This window comes from Lactuca saligna, chromosome 4 (genome assembly GCF_052625555.1).
Source record: "Lactuca saligna cultivar CGN05327 chromosome 4, ASM5262555v1, whole genome shotgun sequence".
In the NCBI taxonomy this organism is placed as follows: Eukaryota; Viridiplantae; Streptophyta; class Magnoliopsida; order Asterales; family Asteraceae; genus Lactuca; species Lactuca saligna.
Window position 1 is genome coordinate 95,131,779 of NC_136420.1, and position 12,483 is coordinate 95,144,261.

General features: G+C 39.6%; 1 protein-coding gene across 1 annotated transcript; it reads left to right on the top strand.

Annotated features, from left to right (window-relative positions):
• Nucleotides 1–527: 527 nt before the first annotated feature.
• On the top strand, nt 528–2,576 carry LOC145039928 (uncharacterized). Its single transcript, XM_078987924.1, has 2 exons — nt 528–1,212; nt 1,288–2,576. The coding sequence occupies exons 1-2, from the start codon at nt 528–530 to the stop codon at nt 2,574–2,576; spliced, it is 1,974 nt and encodes a 657-aa protein (XP_078844050.1).
• The last annotated feature ends 9,907 nt before the right edge of the window (nt 2,577–12,483 follow it).

Sequence of the window (12,483 nt, forward strand, 5' to 3'; positions counted from 1 at the left end):
CCTCAAGAGTTGACACTTAGACAAATGATGGAAACGGATGTTACTCATACACCTCTTGCTATTGTTTATCCCGCAAACCGCTGAGGGATTAAATTGAAGTCAAGTTTCATCCATCAACTTACCAAGTTCCATGGGTTGGATAGAGAAGATCCTCAAAAGCATTTGAAGTCATTTCATATGATATGTGTTAGCATGTTGCCCGACAATGTGACATTGGATGATTTCAAGTTAACCGCATTCCCGCTCACCTTGGAAGACAAAGCTAGAAAGTGGTTATTCAACTTACCACCGGGATCTATTCACACATGGGAAGAGTTACTCAAGGCCTTCAATAGCAAATTCTATCCCACCTCCCGGATATCAAGCCAACGAAGTGACATTTTGGGGATTCGTCAAGGGGAAAATGAAACATTTCATGATTTTTGGGAGCGCTTCAATAATTTGTGTACAAGTTGTCCTCAACACAATATACCCGAACAACTACTTCTTCAACAACTTTATGAGGGTATGAATGAAAATATCGGAGGATGATTGATGCTCCAAGTGGTGGTGACATCTTCAACAAAACCCCTCATGAGATCCGATTACTTTTTGGTACCATTTCTCAAAATCAAAGGAATTTTGGGACTCGAATTGACATGAAGAGAAATTCTACACAAGTGGTTGGTGAAGTTAGAAACACTCAACATTTGGAATCAAAGCTCTTGGATTTGACTAATGTGTTAAGTCAAATGGTGGTGGGAAGTGGTCAACAACTGATGGTATGTGGTATTTGTGCAATGACGGGTCATTATACGGATAAGTGTCCCACACTTGGAAGTGAACCGGAAGATGTGAATGCAATGGGCGGATATCAAAGTCAACCAAGACCCACGGGATTTCAAAACAATTTCAACCCAAATTGGAGGAATAACCACAACAACCCTTATCCACCAACGCAAAATCCACCAAATCTTTTGATGAGACCCCAACATCCACAATACCAATCCCAAAAACCTCCATATCCACAAAATTCTTATAACCCTCCAAATTACCAACACCCTCCACAACAAGGTCAATCAAGTGGTAACCATCAAATGAGCCTTCAAGAACATGTTACTTCTCTTGCTCAAAGTCAAACCCAATTTCAACAAGAGACCAAGAATACTTTCTCCTCCATTCAAGCACAAATTGGAGACTTGGCAACCGCTCTCAACAAGATAGAACAAAGGGGTAAACTTCCATCACAAACCGAGAAGAACCCCAATGTGAATGCCATCACCTGGTGAAGTGGGAAAACACTTGGAGAAAGTCAACCTAGAAGAGTTTCAAGAGAAGAAGAAGATGAAGTGATCATCGTGGAACCTCCAAAAGTTGTGGTTCCTCCAAAAGAACCGATTGTGCCAATTGTTGATCAACCCGACCCTTCCAACAAATCCATCAAACCATTGGTCATACCTCCACCTTTTCCATCCCATTTGGCTTCCACAAAGAAACAAGAAGAAGAGAAAGCGTTTCTTGAGACTTTCCACAAGGTTCAACTCAACATTTCACTATTGGATGCCATTAAGCAAATCCCACGTTACACCAAATTTCTTAAGGATTTGTGCACCAACAAGAGAAAATTCAAGACAAATGAGAAGATTCAAGTAAATGCAAATGTATCCGCGGTCATCCAAAAGAAGTTACCTCCCAAATGCAAGGATCCGGGAATATTTGCTATCCCTTGTACCATTGGTGATTTGCATTTCGAAAGTGCTATGTTGGATCTTGGAGCCTCGATCAATGTGATGCCATATTCGGTTTTTCAATCTCTCAATGTTGGACCTTTGGAAGAAACTGGAGTAATCATTCAATTAGCAAACAAGTCAAGTGTGTCTCCAAGAGGAGTGTTGGAGGATGTGTTAGTACAAGTTAATCAACTTGTTTTTCCGGCGGATTTTTATGTCATTGATCTTGAAGAGAAGACTCCTTCCAAATCATCTATGATCCTCCTTGGAAGACCTTTCATGCATACCGCTCACACAATCATTGATGTCCATAAAGGAAAGATAACTATGGAGTTTGATGGAGAAACCATTCACTTCAACATCTTTGAAGGAATGAGGTACCCTAGTAACATTTCTCCATTGTATCGGGTTGATGAGATTGAGCCAATAAATAGGATAAGCCCTAATGTATCCACAGACAAGATAATCATGGAAGATGATTGTAATCCTAAGAGGGAAACTCAAAGAAGATTGGATCCTCCAATGATGGAAGTGGTCAAGAAGAAGATAATTAAAAGGTTCAAAAGGTTCAAAGAGAAGAAAAAGGCATTTCATGACAAGCATATAACCCAAAAACACTTTATTCCGGGTCAAAAAGTTCTTTTTTATTATTCACGCTTAAAGTTATTCCCGGGAAAATTGCGATCTCGATGGCATGGACCTTTTATTGTTATAAAAGTGTTTGATCCTAGTTTTGTTGAAATCAAGAGTTTGGAAACAAACCAAATCTTCAAAGTGAATGGGCACCATTTGAAACTATTTTATGAAGGCTTTGACACAGGAGAATTTGACAACGTAACAATGGAAACACCGATTTACGAAGGCTGACGGAAGCGGGACTATGTCTTGGCAAAGACATTAAATAAATGCAATGTAAATAAATAATGCCCGTTTGAAGTTTTGGGTGTTTCTACACTTGAAGTTGGCCATAAAAATAAGCATATAGAAGTCTTCCAGTGATTTTGGTGAAGTTTGAAAATTTCCAAAAATTTGACTTTCGCGCGGGTGCCCACGCAGACTTTGCGCGACCGACCCCAGCTGCGCAGGTCCCGAGTTCCAAATTACACCAACATGGGGTGCTCTCTGATTGCTGCGCGCGGGTGCCCGCGCAGCCGTTGTACGACCGACACCCAGCCGCGCAAATTCCGAGTTTCAAATTACCCTAACATGGGATGTATTCTGACATGTGCGCGCGGCTGCCCCCCACCCACGTAAAGTTAGCAAGGGTACCCGCGCAAATATGTCATTCCATAAGAAAATTTCGAGCCATTTCATATGCGTCCTTTGCGTGACCAAGATTTCATCCATGTGTATTTAGGCGGCCAAGAACTCCATCGAAGCATCATTATGCGATCCATGTGTTGCTTCCATACCATCCTCGCGGGCCTCCTCCATCTTGATCCCGATATGATCCTTCCTTACTCTCATCCTAAGCATTGAGGACAATGCTTAATTTTAAGCTAAAAAATTCAAAAATATTGCATATTTTCTTTCTTTCTTTTCTAATTTTCATATTTTTTTTAGATGCATTCTAGTTTAAGTTCATGCATTTTTGTTCTCTCTTGTCTTCTCATCCCTATAGGTACCATAGTGCCGAGTCATAAGTATTGAATCATAGATTGGTCCTGGGTCTTGATATGGAATTCCTTCTATTTGATGAATGGGGCACGTTTTGAGCCTCACAGACCACTTTGAGACCGCTTGTGTGGGGGTCAGATGCAGGTAGCTTGATTGGGTCTAGGTGCGGAGGGATGTGGTTGGTCATGCCAATGTGTGCGAGCAAAGACTAGCCCGGTAAGGTATTTTGAAGACATTGAAGACTCGCATCTTGGTTTTGGAGGGAGTACCCCTTAGTACTCCCGAGTCTCGTCCGAGCCTTGTTTAGTTAGATTTTCACCTCCTTTTTAGGATAGGTTATCATTTTTCTAAGGGTCTAGAGTAGATAGTTAGATAGATTTTGTTTATCACACCTTGCATTGAGGTGCTTGATGAACTTTGAAGTGGGTCCCCCAATTCACATCTTTTGGGACCAAGTCTTTTCGGTAACACCCAATTTTGAGTCACTCCCCACCCTTTTTAGTTGACCTTGGCACATTTTCGATGATCATTAGGTGTTCATATTAACCTCTATCTATCACTTAATTTTCAATATTGGAGTCCTATGTTACTTGGTGAAATTCCTTAGACCTTCCAAGAAGCAACACAAAGAATGAAGAAATTTGAAAAAGTGAAGAAAATAAGAGCCTATTAAATATGATTCAAGAAAAGCAACAAAAACAAAGAAGAAAAAATGAAGAAAAAGAGCAACACAAAAAGAAGAACTGTTGGATAAGGTGTCTAAGTCCATAACTGATTTGGTATATAATTAACTCGACCGGCATGGTCCATTTGGGTTGCATCTCATCCAAACTATTATGGATAATTTTATGAGAGTTATACACATATGTTTATTAATATATTATGAGTTATAATATATTAATATGAAGTTACGTTATTTAATTAGTTTTAGTCTTAAATTAATTATGAATTAATTTAGAGATTAAAAGGAAGACTAATTAGATTTTGGGCTATTTGTTTTATATAGTGTGGGATAATACTCATTTGTTAATGGGCTAGGCTTATGTGGGAGTCCATGGATGATCCATGGAGCTTTTAACCCATGGATCCTTGGAAAGGAAAAGACATGGGTTATTAGGGTTTCACCCTAACCATGCACACTATATAAGCATGCTTATGGAGCATGAAATGGAGCCTAAAAGAAAAAACTAGTGAACTAGTGTGTGTGTGCATGTGTGTGGCCGATTTTATACAAGGTGTATACTCTCTCAAAGTTTTCCAAGAGTTTGTAGTGTTTGTGATTCCATTTGAGGCATTCACACTATTGGTGCTTGGCCCTCAAACTCCTTAGAACCAAACTCACCAAAAGGTATGTAATCTCTTCTAACTCTTTTATGTTGAAATGTTCCCCATGCCATGTTAGATAGGTTATAAACCTTGGAAAATTATTATTTTGCATGTATTTAGACAAACATAGATCCAAGGTTTATTAGGGTTGCATGCACACTTAGGAAGTGTTAGATTGCTCAAAACCCAACAGTGGTATCAGAGCCTAGGCTTGCTTGTTTGATACTTGATGCAAAATAGTGAAAAAAGTCGAAATCGTTGCTGTCTGCATGGTGGACTCGCCGAGTCCATTGGGGGGACTCGACGAGTCCAAGGCAAACTTCAACCTACTCGACAAGTCAGTTCATGCACTCGACGAGTAGGATCGAAAGAGTGCAGATTCTCGACTTTTGCTGCTGGAAATGGAATAGAAACATTACCCTAAATTGTTTTGGTGCTATAAAACTTATTTTAGTTGGTGTAATGGTTGTTCTAATCCATTTACAATAGCATATATCAAAATTCCATGATTTCATGTGTTCATATAATTCTTGAATTTTTGATGATCATGTTCATGTTCTTATGAATTTAGAAAATGATAGGAATTATTTGCTGAATTGTTTAGAATTAATTCTTGATCATTTATGTGTTTTAATGGAGTCCATAATTTGTCCTCAAGTTATGGATTTCCAAAGGTCACTTTTATTTAACACACACTTAAAACACATAAGTTACATGAAAATGAAGAGTCTTTATTTTTATGAACCTTTAATTCATAAGTTATGAAATGAAGAGTTTTGCAAAGTTACAAAACTTGCCCTCAAGTTTTGGAATTTGTAAAGTTTCACACACTTTAATAAACTTTAATTCCAACCCTTAGAGTTTTAATAGTTAAAATTCAACCCTTATACTATTTATAACATTAATGGTTAATTATTATATATATGTATAAGAATAAGTCGTTTTACCGTTAGTAGGCCTCATTCACAAAGTCGGTCTATAAGGTGGGTATAAGGTTGTTGCCTATAAAATGGCGACTTAATGGGTGTATACTCTCACCCACCGCTTGCTTGATCGATGGAGGGTCGTTAGCCGAACGGGTAGAACAATGACTTTAAATCCTCATTAAAAGTATAATGGATATTATAAAATAACTAAATTCTTTTAATTCCCAATCATATTTATTTTAGGAAAAATGTGAACATGGTGCTAGTCCATGGAATTCACACTTTGTACCTTACCAAGTCGTTGGTGGAGCGTGTGTGGTTAACCGGCACACTAACTAGGACTAGTAAGGATCACGAAGGGTGACTTAATGTTTGTCATAGATCAATGGAGCGTGTGTGTTTAACCGGCACATTGATTAGGTGTAACATTAAGAGTACCAAGTGAATTAGCATGGTTATTCACACCTTGTTTTGTGATCCTCGGCATCCCAGTCACAAAACTTGAAGGGCACAATCGAGATTGAAACATGCCATTGAAAAAGTTCAATGAATCTCAAAAGAATCTAGGAATTTCAAATCCAATTAAACCTAATAAATCATTTCGTTTTCATGGTGGAAATTGGTGAATCGTCATTCACCTACCTTTCAAATATATTATTACTTAGATTACGGCATCCCTCTTCTAAGTGTAATATATTCTGATTGGATCCTAGCCTTAATATTACATTTGGGTGTCTTATTAAGGATCCTAAATATCTATTCTAAACTTACTCTCTTTTCAGATGTCTTCCAACACTAATGCTTCAGGCTCTAACTCAACTGGTTCTTTCTCTCTCATGAATCTTTGTGGGAGGGTCATCTTTGATGGTTCCAACTTCATGGATTGGATTAGGAACATCAGGATGGTTACTCGTTATGAGGACAAAGAATATGTCCTCGATAAGGAGTTAAAAGAACTTGATGAGTCTACTGCTACTCCTGAGGAGATCGCTGAATTCAGGACTCATGAGAGAGATGCTACTAAGGTGGCATGTATCATGATGGCCACGATGACAGTCGAGCTCCAAAAGTCATATGAAGATTTCTACCCTTTTGAGATGCACCAAGACCTGATGGAAAGGTACCATCAGAGTGCTCGTCAGGAGCGGTATGAAATAATCTCCTCCATAATAACTACCCGCATGAAGGACGGTGAATCCGTCACTGGCCACATGCAAAAGATGCAAAGGTATGTGGACCGTTTGCTGAAGCTGAATGTTAACATCCCTGAGGAGTTGGCAATTGACATCATTTTGCACTCCTTGCCTTCTTGTTATGATCATTTTCGAATGACATATCATATGAACAAGGAGGAAGTTACCCTAAGCAAGCTTCAAGGACTCTTGAAGACCACTGAAACCGGTCTTAAGGGTAAAGCGGTTGTTACCTCTACTACTCCTACTCCAACATCTACCCCTGTTTTAGCTATTGGGCAAGGCAAAGGGAAGAAGAGGAAGCACCCTTCGAAGGGTACGAAGGGAAAGTTTCTTGAAGGCTCCTCATCAAAGACCAAGAGCGGTTCTGCCACTCCTTCTGCCATTCCCAAGGATGCTGAATGCTTTTATTGCCATGAAAAGGCACACTGGAAGCGAAACTGTCGTAAGTACTTGCAGGATCTAAAGGATGGGAAAGTGAAACCCACCCATGCAGGTATTTACACTATATTGTCTAATTACTCAACATATTCTAACTCTTGGGTGCTTGATACAGGATGTGGTATTCACATATGTTCTGATTTGCAGGGCCTAAGAAGAAGTGAGGATGTGGAGCACGGGAAGATAAACTTGATCATGGGGAATAGGAAGGCTTCACCTGTTTCCAAGATTGGAGTTTATACTTTGTTGCTTAATAATGGGTTAAAATTAGATTTGAATAAATGTGTGTACTCGTCTGAAATGGTGAGGAATATTATTTCTTTTCATGCTTTGTACAAACAAGGTTTTACCTTTTCGTTTGATAATGAATGTGGTGGTATTAATGCTTTCTTTAATAATGTGTTTTATTTTAAAGCATTACCTTGTGATGGTGTGTATGAAACTATGTCGATTGTAGACAACTTAGGAAATCATGTGTTGTATATTGATTCTTCTACTAGCCTAGATAAAGCATCATTGTGGCATTGTCGTCTTGGACATGTAAACAAGAAACGCATAGGCCAACTCCAAAAGAGTGGAGTCTTGGAATCATTTGACCTTAAATCGGATGATAATTGTGAATCTTGTCTACTTGGAAAAATAACAAAATCACCCTTCACTGGAACTTGTGAGAGGGGTGAAGGTTTGTTGGACCTAATACATACTGATGTATGTGGGCCATTCAAAACCGCCACAAGGGATGCTAATCGGTATTATGTGACTTTTATTGATGATTTTAGTAGATATGGGTATGTCTACTTAATCAAACATAAGTCCAAAACCTTTGAAAGGTTTAAGGAATTCAAACAGGAAGTAGAAAATCAATTGGGCAGGAACATTAAGATGCTTCGATCCGATCGAGGTGGTGAGTATCTTAGCACCGAGTTCCTTGACTATCTTAAGGAGTGTGGGATTGTCTCACAATTGACTCCTCCCAGGACACCACAGCTGAATGGTGTAGCTGAGAGGCGTAAGCGAACCTTGTTGGACATGGTTCGCTCTATGATGAGTCAAGTTTCGTTACCAATCTCTTTTTGGGGGTATGCCTTAGAGACTGCCGCCCATATCCTTAATCTAGTCCCTACAAAGAAGGTTACCAAAACACCTCATGAGATGTGGACTGGGAAGGTTCCCAATTTGGACCACATCAAAATTTGGGGTTGCGAAGCTTTCGTGAGGCGTGAAACTCATGATAAGCTTGAACCCCGAAGTGAAAGGTGTATTTTCATCGGCTACCCACAGAAATCCTTCGGTTACCTATTCTACAGACCCAGTGAGAATGTGGTCTTTGTAGCACGAAGAGGGATCTTTCGCGAGAAAGAATTTATAAGCCAATGAGATAGTGGGAGGCAGATTGATCTTGAAGAAATTCAAGAATCAATTGGTGAAGGAACCTCAGACACTAGCAATCAACCTGAGGAGGAAACTCCTGTTGATCCAGCTGACGAGTCTGTACCTCCGAGGCGTTCCACACGGGTTAAGAACACACCTTCGTTTTATTATGGCTTCCATATTACTACGGAAGGTGATACGTTTATTAGTGATAGTACACTGGTAAATTTGGATGAACCCAGCAGTGTTAAGGAAGCCATGGCAGGCCCGGAGTCTGCTAAATGGAAGGAGGCTATGGACAGCGAGATACAGTCCATGTATGACAATCAAGTTTGAAACTTGGTTGACAATGTACCAGGCCGTAAAAGAGTCGAGTGCAAATGGATCTTCAAGAAGAAGACAGACAAGGAAGGAAAGTGCATACTTATAAGGCTCGACTGGTTGCGAAGGGTTTTACTCAAACTCAAGGTATTGATTATGATGAAACCTTCTCGCTGGTAGCAAAGATTAAGTCTATTAGGGTTATGTTAGCCATTACAGCATTTCATGATTATGAAATATGGCAAATGGATGTCAAAACTGCTTTCCTTAATGGAAAGTTGGCTGAGGATGTGTACATGAATCAGCCAGAGGGTTTTGTCAGTGCAGAGTACCCTAATAGAGTATGCAAGCTTGAGAAATCCATTTATGGATTAAAACAAGCGTCTCGTAGCTGGAATCTTTGTTTTGATGAGAAGGTAAAAGAGTTTGGCTTCTCGAGAAGCGAAGATGAGTCTTGCGTGTATGTCAGAGCTAGTGGGAGTATAGTTAGCTTCTTGGTACTATATGTGGATGACATACTACTCATAGGAAATGACATCCCAACCTTGCAGGAGGTTAAGTCCTGGCTTGGGAAGTGCTTTGCTATGAAGGACCTAGGGGAGGCTACCTATATCCTAGGGATAAGGATATTAAGAGAAAGGAGTAGAAGACTAATTGGACTTAGTCAGAGTATCTACTTGGATAAGGTGTTGAAAAGGTTCAGCATGGAGAATTCCAGGAAAGGAGATTTACCGATCCAAAGCAATACCAAACTGAGTAAGACTCAGAGTCCGAGTACAGAGGCAGAGATAGCTGAGATGAGCCAATTACCGTATGCTTCCGCAGTTGGCTCGATCATGTATGCTATGACTTGTACCCGTCCTGATGTGGCATTTGCTTTGAGCATGGTCAGCAGGTATCAGGGGAACCCTAGCAAGGCTCATTGGACCGCGGTAAAAAACATTCTCAAGTACCTGCGGAGGACTAAGGATTGGATCCTTACCCTTGGTGGTAGTGATGACTTGAAAGTATTAGGGTATAGTGATGCTGGTTTTCAGACTGATAGGGATAATTTCCGCTCTCAGTCGGGCTGGATCTTTACCTTAAATGGAGGGGCAATTTCTTGGAAGAGTTCCAAGCAGGATACGGTGGCTGATTCGACTTGTGAATCAGAGTATATGGCAGCGAGTGAAGCAGCGAAGGAGGCGATATGGCTAAAGAACTTCATCGGAGACCTTGGAGTTGTACCAGCTATTAAGGAACCTATAGAGATTTTCTGTGACAACAATGGTGCGGTTATCTTAGCCAAGGAACCAAGAGATCATGGCAGATCCCGACACATTGACAGAAAATATCACTTCATAAGACACAAGATTGAAGAAGGACTACTTGTGACAACGAGGATATCGTCGGATGAGAATCCTACAGATCCCCTTACGAAGGGACTGACGAGGGTTAAGCATTTTCAGCATGCGAGATGCATCGGGCTGAGGGACGATATTAGTTTTACAGATTAGATAGTTTTCCTGAAACTTGTAAAATGTAATCGACGTTTGATGATGAATAAAATTTGTGATTTATTTATGAGTAAAGTGTTACTATCATTGTCAATTATTTACTATTGTTTCAGTTTTGCATGTTTTGACTTCCAGAATAATTAATTTATTCAAACCTCCACAATCGATCATACGTCGGAAGTAGGTATGAATCAAGATTGTCATGAATTGGGTTTGTAGATGCCTTAAAGGTGTTTAGACATGGCAATGGTTGCTACAACATTTATGAGTACTCATAAGTTATGAGTATTGGTATAAACCCATGCTCACTTGTATCACTTCATGGAATTTATCTCGAGTGATCGTGAGACGATAACATCATATAAATCTTCAAACCTAGAGATCTGAGTTGTTACCTATGAGTTGGTTGTGCATTGATTGCACATAAACACATCAGTAACTTGATGTTATAAAACATGCCTTTGTGTACAATTCAATAAGTAGTAGAACAAGCATATCAGTCGAAGTTTATCTGTTCCTTCTAGAAATAGAAGCGATATCTGGGCCCCTCGATGATTTTGTGTTGACCCATGTACCAGGCCTGGTCAGAACTAAACCGATGTGTTCAGTGAAGTTCTTCGTCAAACAAATCGGAAAATCGAGAAACAACTGCTAGACAATAAGCAAGACATAGTTCCATGTGTTTGTCCGGCTGATATCATGAGAACAGAGGATTATGTGATCACTTATCTAAAATGGCACTTCATAGTTCGACAGAGTCTTCATTGTTCGAGGGAGTTTTCGAGAGCTACGATTGCTGGTTGGTTCCTGAAGTTATAGGCAAATACAGTTATTAGACTTATCCAAGTGGGAGTCTGTTGGATAAGGTGTCTAAGTCCATAACTTATTTGGTATATACTTGACCCGACCGGCATGGTCCTTTTGGGTTGCATCTCATCCAAACTATTATGGATAATTTTATGAGAGTTATACACATATGTTTATTAATATATTATGAGTTATAATATATTAATATGAAGTTACGTTATTTAATTAGTTTTAGTCTTAAACTAATTATGAATTAATTTAGAGATTAAAAGGAAGACTAATTAGATTTTGGGCTATTTGTTTTATATAGTGTGGGATAATACTCATTTGTTAATGGGCTAGGCTTATGTGGGAGTCCATGGATGATCCATGGAGCTTTTAACCCATGGATCCTTGGAAAGGAAAAGACATGGGTTATTAGGGTTTCACCCTAACCATGCACACTATATAAGCATGCTTATGGAGCATGAAATGGAGCCTAAAAGAAAAAACTAGTGAACTAGTGTGTGTGTGCATGTGTGTGGCCGATTTTATACAAGGTGTATACTCTCTCAAAGTTTTCCAAGAGTTTGTGGTGTTTGTGATTCCATTTGAGGCATTCACACTATTGGTGCTTGGCCCTCAAACTCCTTAGAACCAAACTCACCAAAAGGTATGTAATCTCATCTAACTCTTTTATGTTGAAATGTTCCCCATGCCATGTTAGATAGGTTATAAACCTTGGAAAATTATTATTTTGCATGTATTTAGACACACATAGATCCAAGGTTTATTAGGGTTGCATGCACACTTAGGAAGTGTTAGATTGCTCGAAACCCAACAAGAAGAAGATTCCAAGTTCAAGACTTATGTTATATATCTAGTTTGCAAAAGTAATAAAAAAAAAAAACCTGGATGTCAAGCAGCGAATGTGATTGAAAAGGCCCCGATGATGAGACGGTAGACTGTAAAGGATAGTACAAGGGAGAAGCCTCTGAAACCGGATGTTTGCCCGGAGGCTGTGCTGCAAAACCCTATTTCGTTATTATACGCTTTGGCCTGTACTATGGTCTACATTGGTGATTTAAAGTGCCCCCACTGGGCGCATCTCTGTTTCCTTTGTCTTGCACACCGCGACCGCATCCAGCCGTGATCTATTCACCCATCAAGTGGTTGAGAATGTGGTTTATGGCTCTAAAGCGGGGAACATTTTGAAGATGCGTAGGGTCCATGAAGGACTAATTCTGACCATGTTGACTGATGTTGACCAAGTTCTATGGTATCTTTCTTTTTCCTT

What these genes read in the sequence shown, in the direction of transcription:
- LOC145039928 (XM_078987924.1), top strand. Translation starts at nt 528, where the DNA reads ATGATTGATGCTCCAAGTGGTGGTGACATCTTCAACAAAACCCCTCAT. An exon ending in CAACAAGATAGAACAAAGGG is followed by an intron (nt 1,213 to 1,287) that starts GTAAACTTCCAT and finishes AAACACTTGGAG; the next exon opens with AAAGTCAACCTAGAAGAGTT.